This window comes from Misgurnus anguillicaudatus, chromosome 13 (assembly GCF_027580225.2).
Source record: "Misgurnus anguillicaudatus chromosome 13, ASM2758022v2, whole genome shotgun sequence".
Classification (NCBI taxonomy): Eukaryota; Metazoa; Chordata; class Actinopteri; order Cypriniformes; family Cobitidae; genus Misgurnus; species Misgurnus anguillicaudatus.
Genome location: NC_073349.2, coordinates 14708541 through 14724895, shown reverse-complemented (window position 1 = coordinate 14724895; position 16355 = coordinate 14708541). Strand labels below are relative to the sequence as shown.

Genomic DNA, 16355 nt, shown 5'->3' with positions numbered 1-16355 from the left:
TTTTAGTTTTTTAACCAGGGTCTGAAGCAAACCTCCACAAACTTCCAATGGAGAAGACTTAAAATGATTAAAGATAAGACAAAAAAAATCAATAAATAAAGCCAAAACAACTAAAAAACTAGATATTTCTTAGAGTTTGAATACTTAAAAAAAAAACGTATTTTTAGTTATGCCTTTCTACTTATGGAATGTATTATTGTATAAAAACTGTAACCCCGAGGGTTACCCCAAATATTGTTTTGCACAATGGGGAGCCTTGAAGTCAAATTGGTTGAGGTCTACTGGTTTAAAGGGGACAATTCACACAACTTTTTTTAAAATGTAAAATAAATCTTTGGTGTCCCCAGAGTATATATGTGAAGTTTTAGCTCAAAATACCAGATAATTTATTATAGCATGTTAAAATTGACACTTTTTTAGGTATAAGGAAAAATGTGCCGTTTTTGGGTGTATCCTTTAAAATGCAAATGAGTTGATCTCTGCACTAAATGGTAGTTTTGTGGTTGGATAGTGCAGATTAAGGGGTAGTATTATTATCCCCTTCTGACATCACAGGGGGAGCCAAATTTCAACAACCTATTTTTTCCACATGCTTGCAGAGAAAGGTTTACCAAAACTAAGTTACTGGGTTGTTCTTTTTCACATTTTCTAGGTTGATAGAAGCACTTGGGACCCAATTATAGCACTTAAACATGGAAAAAGATATGCTTTTTTGATATGCTCCCTTTAAAAGCCACAGCTTGCAACCACGTCTTTTGAAGAAGTTCAGTCACTTTACAGTCATACGTCTTCCCACAATTCCACTACCCGGAAACAGCGCGCGGTGTGATGAAGCGCGGAAGTATCGCGGGGGAATTCCTCGACAGTCTGCACCTGTCTGATCTTCTGTGGACACTTTTTACCTGATTTACTTTGTAAACATCGATTGTGTATTTCCTGCCCTGTGAGGCGGAAGATGTTGTGCATGCTGAGCGCGTGTGGTTGAGAATAAACGGGGCCGTGTTTCCTCACAGAAGTCAATCGGCTCACACAGCGGATCTGGTTTAGTTAAACGGTGCTAGCGGCCTAAATAAGGTACTTTTTACGCTCAATTTACGCTCTACGGTATGTCTATAACATTATATATGTCTATCTGATATATTTAAGACATGTTACTTGTGAAGTTTTATGTTTTTGAGATGTTAAAACACTGATGCTAGTCATGTTAGCTGAACCCTGTCAGTCAGGAATCTGTCAACAAAACACTGAGCGATTAACTTCAACCTCTCGACTTATCAGAGGATGAGATAAGTTTAATTTTTAGGAAATCTGATAGTTATAACAAGACATTAACCTGCTCAATCTATTTATTAGTGTTTTTGAAGCGTGTTTGTCTGTTCTGTTTAGTTACGCCGCATTGTAAGCCGAAGTGAAATGTGCGTTTATGGATCACATAACGTTATCTATAAAAATGTGTTTTTACAACAGTACGATTTGGAGTTTATTTTAGTCTCGATTTGCCCTTGTTATGGGCAGTAGTGTTTGCGAATAGCTCCCTTTTAGCTCATGTAAAAACTGAAAGTGTAAGTGAAACTGTAATTCATCCATTATACTTACAGAATGGACATCAAGTCGTATTCAAGTTTGCGAAAATGTTGTCACTTTAAGATGGTTACAACTGTTTGCATTAACATAACAGCACAGATCTGTATTATAATATGTTTGTTGTTATCTTTCAGAGTCATGGTCCAGCCGCAGCCATCAGGGGGTTGCACTCTGCAGTGGGAGTTGACTGGAGATGAGGCGGTGGGAGCCGGAGGTCAAGGGTCACTGATGGCCAGTTCACAGGGGTCACTGAAAGTCCCACCCGAATTAGCCGGAAATGAAGTAGTCCTTAGACTCCTGACAGACAATCACCAGCTAAGGGGTAAGAGTGGTGTTGTTTTTATAAGTGTACAAAAGTTTTGTGATTGGTTTTCTCAAATCTCCGGTCACTCCTATTGTAAATGTTCCACAGAGGCACTTAAGCGAAGCAACGATGCCCTCAGAGAGAGATGTGAAGAAATGGAGGGATGGCAGAGGAGGTCAAGAGAGGAACGAGAGTTTCTGAGCTGTAGATTTCGTGAAGCCAGATCCTTAGTTCAGCGACTGGCACAGGAAAACCAGAGCTTGCAGGGACAGCTCAACCACAGCATCACTCAAACAGGAAGTCCGAACGTTGACATCTCTAAAGAGATTGGAAGTCAAGGTCAGGACCAAGAGCAAAAGTGTACCAATACAGAGAAGAATGTCCTTGTGGACTCACCAGAAGTAGGTTCCTGCTTGTGACCGTTCATTTGTTTTTTCATCTGTAGTTTGCAGAAAGTTGTTGTTTTGTTAAAATGTATGTTTTTGTCCCTGTTTTGTGTGCCACAGGTATTACGTGAAGCTGCTCAGACAAATCAAGCTGAAGGAGACACTGACAAACACCACATGCCTCAAAGTTTGGTAATCTATCATCATTCTTAATCATTTAATCCAACAATGTGTCCAACATTCACACAATTTGTTTGTTTGTTTGTTTTAAATGATAACATTAATCATTTTAGCTACCATTTATAAAATATCCACTCTGTTTGAAGTTTTCCGCAGCTCAACTGGTAGAGCATTGTCTTAGCAGTGCAAGTGTAAAATGTACAGATAAATGCATTGTAAGATGCTTTCGATAAAACCGTCTGCCAAATGCACAAATGAAGTAAAATCCAAATATGTCTAAAGAACATAGTTTGCTGAGCTGGTTTAAGGGGTGGTTTACAGTTATTTCATACATAGGCAAAGTGTTAAAAAGCAGTTGGACGTATTTCTGTGTCGAATGTACTTCGCCAGGGTTCACAAGTTTTTGAAAGTTTTTTTGAACATGAAAGATTCATACAGTCTTGCTTTATTTCTGTTATGGGCAATTTCAGTAGAGGAAGTACAGTGGAAGTCTTTATATGGGCACTTTAACCGGAATAGCAAATGCACACACCAACCAAGAGCTGACACGAAATCAACATCACCAAAGAAGTGTGTTGTTGTTTGTGAGGGAAATTTAAGTTTGTTCAGCTTCCCAAAGAACCCAGCATTATGGAAACCATGAATATAGTTTGTTAGAGTTTGTAGAGATAGTGGGATAGTATTTTGTGTATTTTTGCTTGCTCGTGACTCGCTCCAGGAGCTCGCATTTATTCCAAATATATCGATACAGCTGATATGTCTTTTATGAATCTGATAAAACTGAAGACTCTTTGGATATATGAAGGATGTAATACTACTCTATAGGTACTCAAGTTTAACATGACATAAGCAAAAACAGCGTGTGTTATGTGAGCTTTAATGGTTTATCGTCTTTTATCGATCTACTCTTTAGCCTGCTAAGGGCTCCAATGAAATTCTCAAACTGCTGAAAAGCCACAAAGAGAAGCTGGAAGAAGGGGTGACAGCATTGAGGAAGAGAAATGAGGAGCTGGAGAAGGAGAAAGTCGAGAATGAGAAGGAGAGAGAAAACCTCCTTGCCACTGTGGAGCAGTTACGCTCCAAACTCACTCAGGTAAATATAGTTTCTATGTATTTATTACAAAAAATGTTTATAGCATATGCCAATGCTTGTGACAGATCATAAGACAAAAATAATGTAGAATGTTAAGTGAACTGGTGCTGGTCCTGCAGTGATAAAAACAGAGATGCAAACTCCCCACATTTCAGTGACAATTCACCGTTTTTAAATCAAATGGGTAACCTATGAGATTCTTATGAGAAAATGTTTGGGGGGGATAGAGTTTGATCGTTTTGCTTGGTCATCTGCGTTTTCTGGATCAGATTCAAGCTTGTGTTGGTAAGTTAGTAAAGACGATATTATATCCTTTCACCAGGGTTGCCAGGTCCGCAGCCTTTCGGCCGAGTTCTGAATTAGGCTACTTTTAAACTGTCTCTGCAGGCTGATGTTTTTCTGTGGGTTAGAGATGTTAGTATTTTGTTTGTTTGTTGTTGGTATTTGGGCTGTGAATAGTCATAGGGCTGCTTTTGGACAAATTTTAAATGGCCATTGGGCTGGTTTTGATACGTGGATCTGGCAACCCTGCCTTTTACTATTGCTTTGGGAGCTGATCTTCGAAACATAGTAATGAGCGTCACATTTCAGTTTATAAACTTGAGGTCAATCACAATGCACTGTATAGCTGGCCAATAGCAACACACGGCGCTTTCTCAGAACGATGAGCTTATACAAAATAACACATTTCAGAAAGGCGGGATACCCTAAGAGAGAGATTGCTGATTGTGCAAGCATTTTAGTTTGTTATAGGTCCAACTTAGTGGAATTATGCATCACCCTATGATGCATAAAGTGAAACGGCTAATCAGCCAATCAAGGACCAGTACAAACTGTTGAATACCTAAAAATGAGCATATACAGCCAGGAAAATAAGTATTTGACACATCAGCATTTTTATCAGTAAGGGGATTTCTAAGTGGGCTATTGACACAAAATTTCCACCAGATGTAGCCATCAAGCCAAATATTGAATTCTTACAAAGAAATCAGAACATTTAAGTATACAAGTTGAGTCATAAAAGGTAATAAGTATTTAACACATGAAGATAACAAGGTGCAAAATGGCATAGAAAGCCAGGAGATCATCTGAAATCTGTCAGTATTGAGAGAGAAACCCTGCCCCTATTAATACTAATTGATATCAGCCGCTTTAGTCCTAATTGATGCCCTATAAAGGCTTCTTATTACCCAGGAGACACACAGGAAAGACTTCATGATGGGTAAAAGCAAAGAACTCTCTCAAGATCTTTGTAATCTTATAATTGAATGGGGGAATGGTTAGAGCCGCATTTCCAGAATGCTGAATGTTCCTTTGAGCACTGTGGGGGCCATTATCCGGAAATGGAAAAAGCATCACTTTACCATAAACCGGCCACGATCAGGAGCTCCACGTAAGAACCCTGTCTGAGGAGTCCAAAGAAAATCAGGAGAGTTCTCCAAGAGCTAAGAACAACTCGGGCAGAACTTCAGGAAAACTTGCATCAGCAGATACTGTATAAGTAACTTTTTGGCGGTCATTCTACACACCATGTTTGGAGAAAAAATGGCACTGCCCACCACCCCAAGGACACCATACCAACAGTTAAGTTTGGGAGTGGAAGCATCATGGGTTGGGGCTGCTTTTCAGCAAGGGGTACTGGCAGACTTCATATTATTGGAGGTAGGATGAATAGAGAAATGTACCGGGACATTCTGGATAAAAATCTGCTGCTATCTACCAGAAAGCTGAAAATGAAAAGAGGGTGGACATTTCAGTAAGACAATGTTTCCTTGGCCTTGTGTTTGGGATCAATGAAGTGGTTTCAAAGAAAGAAAATCAAGTTGCTTGAATTGCCCAGTCAATCACCTGACCTAAATCCCATAGAAAATCTATTGAGAGAACTAAAGATCAAAGTTCATTAAAGAGGCAAGGAATCTTCAAGATTTAAAGACCATTTGTGTGGAAGAATGGGCCAGAATCACTCCTGAGCAATGCAGACGACTGGTGTCTCCATACAAGAGTCTAAAAGCTGTCATCAACTACAAAGGGTTTTCTACAAAGTATTAAATAAAGTGTGTTCAATACTTATTCCCTGTGTCATTTCACTTGATTTATTATGACTCAACTTGTATACTTAAATGTTCTGATTTCTTTATATGAATTCAATATTTGGCTTGATGGCTACATCTGCTGGAAATCTTGTGTCAATAGCTCACTTAGAAATCCTCTTACTGTTAAAAATGCTGATGTGTCAAATACTTATTTTCCCCGCTGTAAAGCAAATATCTTTAAAATAATGCAATGTTCTCACCTTTTTACCCCTTACCTGTTTGCATCCCTGTAATAAAAACATGTGTCCATACATCACTTGTGCAATAAGTTTTTTAAGTCACATAGTAGTTGATAATAGTCATACTACAAATGTAATGTTACATATACTGTATAGTTTTCAGTTAAGATTAGTTGACTGAATAACTTTGAATTTCTATTTTTCAGAATGGTGGTGGTGTTACTGAAGAATCAGTCCAGCAGACATGTGCTCTTACTGTTCCTGCAGAACGGTACTTTAAAACACTCGTCTTTTCTTTGAACAGATTATAATTGGCCTGATAATGCAGGGGAAACCTAGTTTTGTGCACTTAACTCTGCTTGCTTGCAATGTACCAAAGTAAAATCTCAAGGCTTGTGGTGCTTTGCTTTTTCATTTAACGTGAATAGATCTCCTTTCTGTCTTAATACTTTAACCCATGTGTCTGCTTAGCTTTCACTTGGCTAAACTAACAGAGCAGCTGCAAGCTACGCAAGGCAGGTGAGGGGAACTGTAAAGCCACTGTATGTGTGTGCATGATCATCCATCCCCTCATTGAAAGAGCTGTTGAAAGAGCATCATGTCTTTCACTAGATCGAAAGAAATATTTGGATGTGAAGCAGAGTGAACTGGGGCATTAATGGTGTTTGTGTTTGGGTGTGGTATAGGTACAAGGAGCTTCAGGAGAAGCTTGACTGTCTTCAGAAGAACTCTGTGCAGAGGGACAGGACCGAGGCTCTTCTCAAACAGAAGGAAAAGGAATTTGCTCAGGTAAACAAGCACAGATGCAATCCTATACCTATAAAAAACCTAATCTTCTATGCTAGCATCCCTAAAAATAATGGAACCCCATTGGTGAATGGGGATACATAGCATACATACATAGCAACTAGAGATGCAGCGATATCAAAGATGACATTTTCTGAATGTTATTTATTCATATAATGACCATTAATATTGAACATTAAAGGAATATTCCATTTTCTTAAAAGAAAAATCCAGATAATTTACTCACCACCATGTCATCCAAAATGTTGATGTCTTTCTTTGTTCAGTCGAGAAGAAATTATGTTTTTTGAGGAAAACATTGCAGGATTTTTCTCATTTTAATGGACTTTAATAGAGCCTAGAGTTGTGGTTTAAAAGAGCATATTTTTTATTTTTCTTGTCAAAAATGACAATCGTTTCGCTAGAAAAGACCCTTATGCCTCGTTTGGGATCGTTTATATTCATTTGAAACTCTGTTGAAAAAAACTGTTAAGTGTTGAGTTAAGTATTAAATGTTGGGCTCTATTAAAGTCCATTAAAATGAGAAAAATCCTGCAATGTTTTCCTCAAAAAACATAATTTCTTCTCGACTGAACAAAGAAAGACATCAACATTTTGGATGACATGGTGGTGAGTAAATTATCTGAATTTTTCTTTTAAGAAAATGGAATATTCCTTTAATGTTCAATATTAATGGTCATTTTATGAATAAATAACATTCAGAAAATGTCATCTTTGATATCGGTGCATCTCTAGTCGCTACGTATGCAAACCATTCACCAATGGGGTTCCATTATTTTTTAGGGATGCTAGCATAGAAGATTAGGTTTTTTATAGGTATGTTTTTAAACATAGCCAATGGTGTGAAAAATTGCTTTTATTTACCAATACCGATTATTGGCTAATATATTAGTGCATCTGTAGTAGCAACTTATTCACGCACACAGTGCAAGTAGTGCTGATGTATTTTTTTCATCGAGATGAATGTCAGCAAATTTTGCACGTTTTGGATAAGCACTAGGAGCATGCCTCAAAATATTTTTAAGTAGGTAGGCAGGTGACTACTGTAGGTTTTGGAACTGCAACTGCTGTTTCTGTCAATACTGTGTTGTGGCAGAAGTTGCTGTAGGATTAGATGGAGTAATCTTTTCTTTTGTAGTTGACAAAGGACAGTGATGCTTTGAGAGCTCAAGTCACATCCCTACTCGGAGAGCTGAATGAACGACAAAACTGGCTGGAGAAGAGCGAAGCAGAAAAACGACTTTTAGAGGATAAGTGAGTCAATCTTTTCAACCCTTCTTGTGTGTGTATATGTGTTTGTGCAAATGTTAAAGGGACACTACACTTTTTTGAAAATATGCTTTTCCAGCTTCCCTAGAGTTAAACATTTGATTCTTACTGTTTTAAAATTCATTCAGCTGATCTCCAGGTCTGGCGCTAGCACTTTTAACATAGCTGAGCATAATCCATTGAATCTGAGTAGTCCATTAGCATCGCACTAAAAAATAACCAAAGAGTTGTTGACTCTTCTGTAGTTACATCATGTACTAAGACCGACAGAAAATTAAAAGTTGGGATTTCTAGTCCGATATGGCTAGGAACTATAATCTTATTCTGCCATAATAATCAAGGACTTTGCTGCCGTAACTATTACGTAGTGCCTGAAAATAGTCCCCTGCTATTGAAATTTACTAAGGGGACTATTTTCGTCTGCTGCGTATTATTGTTGCGTCTCCTGCAGCCATGTTACGGCAGCAAAGTCCTTGATTATTACGCCAGTACACGATGTAACTACAGAATTATGCTAAGCTATGCTAAAAGTGATAGCGCCAGACCCGGAGATCGGCTGAATGGATTCCAAAATGGTAAGAATCAAATGTCTAACTCTAGGGGAGCTAGAAAATGAGCATATTTTCAAAAAAAGTGGAGTTTCCCTTTAAGATCTTTGAACATTGGGTCTCAAATACTCGTCTAGAATTTTTGCATGTTAAAAATAAATACGCCCTCATGTTGTGTCAATCAGTTTTCACACTGCCTCCAAAACTTTCGTCCATCATATAAAATTAGAGTCAGGTTCGATTTTCTAGATTTTTCCATCCGTAGCAAGTGTTTTGAGAGGTGTTTGACATCAGAGCCTCCATACAAGTGAACGCCAAAATCAAGAATAGCATCTGATAAGTTCATCCACATCGACTCACAGCACAAAATATGACAAAAAAGTGAGGAATACAAAGAGATGGAATATAAAGATCGATAAAAAGTGCTGTGATTGTCAGGTATGGTAGCCCCATAGACTGTAAAAAAAATGGATGACGCGACATTGCTTCCTTCCATTGTAATAAATTGAAGGCAAAATGTCTGACCTTGGGTATTAAAGGCTCTCTAAGCGAATAATGTGCGACGTCACTTCCTGTTGATGTTTGAACTGTTTTCAAACAAACGGAGCTTAGCTAACGCCTCCCCCTCCCTCTCCCGTCCGTGCTTTCATGAACCACCCAACCCCCACCCCCAAATCCTTCTTGTTGTTTATTGGCTGGAACACTTTGTTATGTTTTGTTGTGCTAGGTTTGGCCACTATGTTGATATTGCCGTTTGTCGAGCCTGAGCTGTCTACAGAGATCGCATTTTTTTTTACAGTTTGATCAGCGGACAGGCAGCAAGCAGATAGTGAGGAGATGTTTGCTGTATGTAACAAAAAATGTTTTATGGTCTAAAACGCGTCAATTCGCTTAGAGCGCCTTTAAACTTTCCCCCCAAACGATCACGCGCCCAATTCAACCATGCCCTTTGAATGTTTCATTTGCTAAAATAAGCTAAGTTAAAAACAACACATTTTGTCAGTGTGAAATAACACAGAAATCGAAAATTAATAGTTATATCTTCAATCTTCCCTCGAAGCTCCGAGAGTCCGCTCAGAGAAGTTGTAAATCACAAATGTCAATCATACGACATGCCCCGTTTATATAGCATCAAATTACTAGCTTAAATATCACAAAAATGAACAATTGAACATATATCAGAGTCATAGCAACTACCTTCAAAGACCAAAACCATCTTTCGGAAAATTTTATTGGATGTGTAATTAATTTTTTATTTTGACCCGAGTCCCGTTCGTTTGCTTGCATCTGTCCGAAGTCAAATCTCTAGGTAGTAATCCTGTTTATGTTTGTATGGTTATATGCATTTCAAGCGAGTTGAAACTAAACTATTCCTCGTGTTTAAAATATGAATCGTGTTCTGCTGGACGATGGACAACCAATGCTTGACACGTGTAGCCTTCTGCAACAACACTTAACAAATGCATTGAATTGTGCGTGTGTATGCTGCCGTGCATGTTTTTACAGTCAGATTATGATTTTTTCCCATAATCGAGCAGCTCTAGACTACAGTGTGCGAAGATTTTAAGACACCTGTTTGCCGTGTTCATCCAGGTTGTGTAAGAAGACGGAGCGTTTGCAGATCTTGGAGAGAGAAATAGAACAGCAGAAGAAACAGCACAGCGTGACGGTCGACAATCTTTTACTGCAGACTCAGAGCCTAGAGACTGCATTGAAGAACGAGAGGCTAGTCATAGTAGAGGAAAGGTTAGTAACTCTGCATAGATGTTAAAGGGAACTTCCTGTTTTTAATTGTTACATTTTTAATAATGACCAACAACTCCTGTATTCTTCCTCCTATAGGAGGAAGTTGGCGCAGCTTCAGCACGCATACACATGCCTGTTTCAGGACTACGACAGCAAACTGAAAAGCGATAACCGGGTAGGCAGCTGCTGTTTTTTTTTTGAGTGGGAGTTCAGGAAAAGTTAGCTAGACTTAGTAGACTGCAAGGAAGCTATTTTTGTTTCGTGTTTGTGGTAAGCATCTTTGCAAATGGGCCAAGGATTGGTTTGTGAGTGTATGTATGTTAATGGAAAGTGTGTGTGTGCGTGTGTGTGTGTGTGCTATTTCCTTTACAGGGTGGAGAGGCGGATACTGCTAACAGGTTAGCAGAGGCTGAGAAAGCTCTGGCTCTGAAACAGGAGCTCATCGATAAACTCAAGGAAGACACTGAGCAGCTCAGAGCTACTTTAGAGACTATACCAGTGCTTAATGCTCAGGTAAACACTCCATGGTAATCATACGTGCGTTTCCATTACAATTTATCAGTCAGTCTGCTAATAAAGGATAATAAAAATCAGCACAAATGGGGCACAAAATAGGACAAAATTTTAAAGGTCATTGTAGGATGTGGTAAACCTTAAAAATTCACTTCTGAAAGTCTAATATGATTTGAGTTTATTTATTAGTTGTTTTTAGGGTGCCTGAGTAAATAAAGGGTAAATAAACAAAATAAATGAAATTTGGTATTATTGTGCACATTGTGATGTTGATGCTGAAAAAATACATTGTTTTTAAGTCTTTCTTAACATTTTCAGCTGGTTCAGCATGAACGTATGGGTTTGATTCCAATGTCATGTCGAATACATCACCTTGAGTGCACTGTAAAACCCTTACTCATCATTGATTGTGTTTACACCAACTATTTTACACACATGTTCTTTATGCAGGCAGAGATCTATAAGATGGACTTCCTGGCTGAGAGGGAAGCAAGAGAAAAACTCAATCAGAAGAAAGAGGAGCTGCAGGAGGAGCTAACTAAAGCAAAGGCCGAGATAGACAGACTGAAGCAAGAGGGAACCTCACGGTACCAATAGAGAAAAAATATGCAACATGCTTTAACTAGTAACGTTTCCGCTATGTAAAGCTGTAACCTCCTACTCATAACCTCTGTTACAGGACAGTTCAGTCAGTATTCAAAATAATAAGTCATTTTTATCTGATGTCTTTCAACATTTCTGAATGGTTAACATGAAAGTAGTCACATGTAGTTTGTGGTTTACTTGCAGAGCTCGCATAGAAGAGATGCAACAGAGACATATGGAGGACTACAGGCCTCGACCGCACCTACCACCTTCAGCGGGTAAAAGAACTTCATTCAAAAGACTGTTTGATTTGAAACCACCAGGGTTTTTATTTTATTTAGGGTAGCCATCTCTGTTCCTGGAGATTAACATTTCTTCGGTTGCAGTCGTATGCAACAGTTTGGGCACCCCTGACAATTTCCACGATTTTCATTTATAATATTTGGGTGTTCAGGGCTCCAGACTAACTTTTTTTCACTAGGAGCACTGAAAATTTTAGGGGCGCAACCAGAAAATTCACACACCGTAAATCAACATGGTAACCAAATAATCACATTTCTACGAATTTCCACTGTATTACTAATAAGTACTTTGATGATAGATGCAGAAAGTACAATTTCAGTACTGTTTCAAATTCAGTGTCACATCACAAAAAAAGGTCAAATTTATTGGTCGGACATGTGCGACGATGTAAAATTCAGTGGCACACTAACAAATTTTGGTGGCAAAATGCCACCATTTGGTGGCAGTCTGGAGCCCTGGTTTGGATCAGCAATTTCATTTTGATCTATCAGATAATTAAAGGACACAATAATCTTTCAGTAGTGAAATGAGGTTTATTGGATTAATAGAAAATGTGCAATATGCATCAAAACTAAATTAGACAGGTAAATTTGGGCACGCCAACAGAAAAATAACAGTCTCTAGACGCTTCCTTTAGCCTGTAATGAGTGTCTGGATGGACCATTCCTCCTTACAAAACATCTCCAGTTCAATTAGGTTTGATGATTGCCGAGCATGGACAGCCCGCTTCAAATCACCCCACAGATGTTCAATGATATTCAGGTCTGGGGACTGAGATGGCCATTCCAGAACATATCAGAATGTACTTGTTCCTCTGCATAAATGCTCAAGTAGCGTTTTTGGGTCGTTGTCTTGTTGAAATATCCAGGCCCGGTGTAACTTCAACTTGTGACTGATTCCTCAACATTATTCTCAAGAATCTGCTGATGTTGAGTGGAATCCAGGCGACCCTCAACTTTAACCAGATTTCCAGTACCGGCACTGGCCACACAACCCCACAGCATGATGGAACCACTACCAAATTTTACTGTGGGTAGCAAGTGTTTAACGTCCCTTGTTACGACCCTCAATCTTTGTTTCATCAGTCCACAGCACCTTATTTCAAAATGAAGCTGGCTTGTCCAAATGCGTGTTTGCAAATCTCAAGTGACTCTGTTTGTGGCGTGTGTGCAGAAAAGGCTTCTTTTGCATCAAAGTGCAAAGTGCGCTGAATTGTTATGCACAATGACACCATCTGTAGCAAGTTGATGTTGTACGTGGTCTGTGAGATGTTTTTGACCGTTCTCACCATCCTTCGCCTATGCCTCTCCAATATTTTACGTGGCCTGCCACTTTTGGCATTAAGAAGAACTGTGCCTGCGGTCTTTCATTTCCTCACTATGTATCTCACAGTGCGACTATGAGAACCGAATGAACGAGTTTAATACCAGAGCTAAATCAGAACGAACAAACAAACATCCATCCAAATTTTGTAAGTGTTAAAGTAATAATCAATCTGATTTTTATTATAATAAATGAGATCTTATCTTTTTGGAGTCAGATAAATGAACCTAAATCACGTAACGGCGAAACGTCATCTGTAAGGGCCGGAAAAGACCGAACGCGCTAGAATCCTTCACCATGTTGTTGGTTTTTGCCATTTGGGCCAACGGATGGATGGGTGACATTTTTCCCCCTCAAGCCCGATTTATAGTCGTGCGTAAGCTCTACGCCGTAGCCTGTGCGTAGCTTTGCGTAGCCTGACGTGCATCTGGCAAAATTTTTAACAGCGTGTCAGTTCTACGCGGACTGTAAGTGCTGTGATTGGTCCACCAGAACCCCTCCTGTCAGGTAAAAAAAACTGTGTCATAGGTTTTCTGTTTGCGACGGTGAAAACAAAGATGAGCCAAGTTAAGGAGTGAACAGCAAGTGAACAAAAGTCGCTGTTTATTTACTTCCATCATTCCTGGTCTTCTCAAATCATACACAACAAGTTGCTGTTTCTTCTTCGCTTGTGGATTAAACTTGCCATGCAAAGTGGTTTTGAGGCCTCCATGATGCCACTCTTCAGAGGAGAGTAAAAGAGAACAACAACTTGCAATTGGCCACCTTAAATACCTTTTCTCATGATTGGATGCACCTGTCTATGAAGTTCAAGGCTTTATGAACTCACCAAACCAATTGTGGTCCTGTCCCAAATGGCACACTGTGGACTTGTGGTCCTCCAGAGAGTCCACACTTTGATGACATCATGTAGTCCAGACTTTAGGGACCCTTGATGCGAGTCCACGTGGGTGCACAGGAGTCGTATTTTGGGACAGACTCGAGCGTCACACCGGAAATAGGTAGAGAAGTTGCCCGTCAGTGTGAACTCCTCCCTTCTGTCGTATGATTGGTCTGATTGCTCTTTCGCAAGGACTTCTGGGTTGGTAGAGTGGGCGAAGCCTGCTGAAGACTGCATCAAGGGGGCAAAGGAGGCGCTGATGAGCAGACTTCAAAGCATTAAAATGACAGATGGGACACCCTACGGACTCGTAGACTAAGCGAGCATGCACAATTTAAGGCTACGAGACCGAAAGTCCACATGAAGTGCGCCATTTGGGACAGGGCCTGTGTGTTCCAATTAATCAGTGCTAAGTAGTTACAGGTATTCAAATTAACAAAATGACAAGTGTGCCCAAATTTATGCACCGTCTAATTTCATTTTGATGCATTTTGCACATTTCATGTTAATCAAATAAACCTCATTTCACTACTGAAATATTACTGTGTCCTTAGTTATTTGATGGATCAAAATGAAATTGCTGATCCGAACAACCAAATCATGGAAATTGTCAGGGGTGCCCAAACTTTTGCATACGACTGTATCTTCAACACTCCTGAATCTGCTAATCCAGTATAGACAATTTCAGTAGTAACAATTGTTTCATGGTCATCACGTAACTTCCTGTAAACTCCGCTAAGAATAAATAACAATAAAGTCCTTTTAAAGGATGTAGTTTATTTATATAACAAGCAAAATAAACAACACATAGATTACCTAGGAAACCAAAACATTTGTTATTTTTAACGAGGTAGTCCAGTTAAGCAACTAGTCAGACCAATAAACAAACAGAAACCAGAAGTAAAGTTCTGACCAGACGCGCAATCACGTGGCCGCACGTGCATCCGATGAAACCGTCTATAGGAAAATAAGAATGTAGCTCTCCTGAAGCAGTTTTGGCTACTAATTTAAATTTTTGCCTCCTAACTAATTTTAATCCATCAAATATGTACTAAATTATACTTTTTATTAATGCGTTGTCCATGATTAACCATGTTTGATTTGAAATTTCCATTTGTTAAGCACCGTTCGCAGGAGCAGCCATGTTCAATCCGGCCCAACCTCCATCTGCACGCAGACGAGAAGATGCTCAAGATGAGCTGCCAGATTATCGCTGCCCCAAATGCATGTATAAGGCACCAGACATGGACACCCTGCAGATTCACGTCATGGACTGTATTCAGTGATGGGTTCAGGTGCTCTCTTAAAATCTGAACTCTAACGACAATAAAAACAAAAACATCTAGAACATGGAAGATACAAGATGAGAAGAACCATAAGGACTTTGGACATTTATTCTTGCTGCCGACTGACTTAAGTAGACGTATAGCAGATATTCTGTGGTTCTAGAGTTGCCACTATGTTCTAGTACACTTAGTGTATGTATCTCTTAAAAAACGTGTCTATTCTGCCTTTCTGTGACAGCATAGTGTAATGTAATGCACGTGTGAATGTTTGTGTCTGCTTTGCGTCTGCACACATCTGACAGTGACTCTGTTTCCTTTATATCTGTGGTATTCGTTTCTCTGGATGTATGCACTCTTGAGGAGTCATGCCAGCCTGTAGTAATATTTGTGTATTATCAGCCAAAGTGAATATGGATAAAAGCAACTTTGTACAGACTGTTATGAAGAGATTTTAAAAAATAAAAGTGTGAATATAATTAACGTTTTTAAAAGACATAAACCGCTCTGATCTTTAAGGGACACTTTAAAGCAGGGGTACCCAAACTGTTTCATTCTAAGCCCCACTTAGATCTAAAATATACATTTAAAATATTTTTAAATCAAGATATGGTGAAACAATATAAATTTGTTCTCTTTTAGTAGTTTTTATTTTTTCTTGTCATTGTTTTAAATGTAATAAAAGGTTAATTGCAATACCAAAATACTTGTTTGGTAAGATAACAAAACCATTGCTAGTCATTATTTGGATTAAACTTTTTTTGTCATTCACAACAGACTGATGACTTTGTGTGACCCCTGCTTTAAAGTTTATGAAAGCCATTGTATTACTGTAGGTAATAAAATTATTATTAATTGAAGTGAATATTACACAAATAAATGTAAAACACCTCAAATAGTAAAAGAGTAAATGTGCTGCTTTACCACTCTTATGTTAAATTAAGGCAAAGGACAATATCTCAAGTACACTCACCTAAAGGATTATTAGGAACACTGTACTAATACTGTGTTTGACCCCCTTTTGCCTTCAGAACTGTCTTAATTCTACATGGCATTGATTTAACAAGGTGCTGCTGAAAGTATTCTTTAGAAATGTTGGCCCATATTGATAGTATAGCATCTTGCAGTTGATGGAGATTTGTGGGATGCACATCCAGGGCACGAAGCTCCCATTCCACCACATCCCAAAAATGCTCTATTGGGTTGAGATCTGGTGACTGGGGGGGCATTTTAATACAGTGAACTCATTGTCATGTTCAAGAAACCAATTTGAAATGAT

General features: G+C 38.9%; 1 protein-coding gene across 2 annotated transcripts; it reads left to right on the top strand.

The window, feature by feature from the left end:
• Positions 1–790: 790 nt before the first annotated feature.
• Positions 791–15555, top strand: ikbkg (inhibitor of nuclear factor kappa B kinase regulatory subunit gamma). Of its 2 annotated transcripts, XM_055188659.2 has the most exons (15): positions 791–1074; positions 1719–1906; positions 1997–2289; positions 2395–2466; positions 3368–3547; positions 6026–6090; positions 6291–6338; positions 6506–6608; positions 7765–7880; positions 10037–10189; positions 10286–10364; positions 10562–10702; positions 11153–11289; positions 11492–11565; positions 14916–15555. In XM_055188659.2, the coding sequence occupies exons 2-15, from the start codon at positions 1723–1725 to the stop codon at positions 15077–15079; spliced, it is 1809 nt and encodes a 602-aa protein (XP_055044634.1). In that variant the 5' UTR covers positions 791–1074; positions 1719–1722; the 3' UTR covers positions 15080–15555. The 2 variants fall into 2 exon arrangements, with proteins under 2 accessions (XP_055044634.1, XP_055044635.1); XM_055188660.2 differs by lacking the exon at positions 6291–6338.
• The last annotated feature ends 800 nt before the right edge of the window (positions 15556–16355 follow it).

Coding starts and splice junctions, on each gene's coding strand:
- ikbkg (XM_055188659.2), top strand. CDS start 1,723: ATGGTCCAGCCGCAGCCATCAGGGGGTTGCACTCTGCAGTGGGAGTTG. Junction 2,290..2,394: donor TCCTTGTGGACTCACCAGAA/GTAGGTTCCTGC, acceptor TGTGTGCCACAG/GTATTACGTGAAGCTGCTCA. Junction 11,290..11,491: donor AAGCAAGAGGGAACCTCACG/GTACCAATAGAG, acceptor GTTTACTTGCAG/AGCTCGCATAGAAGAGATGC.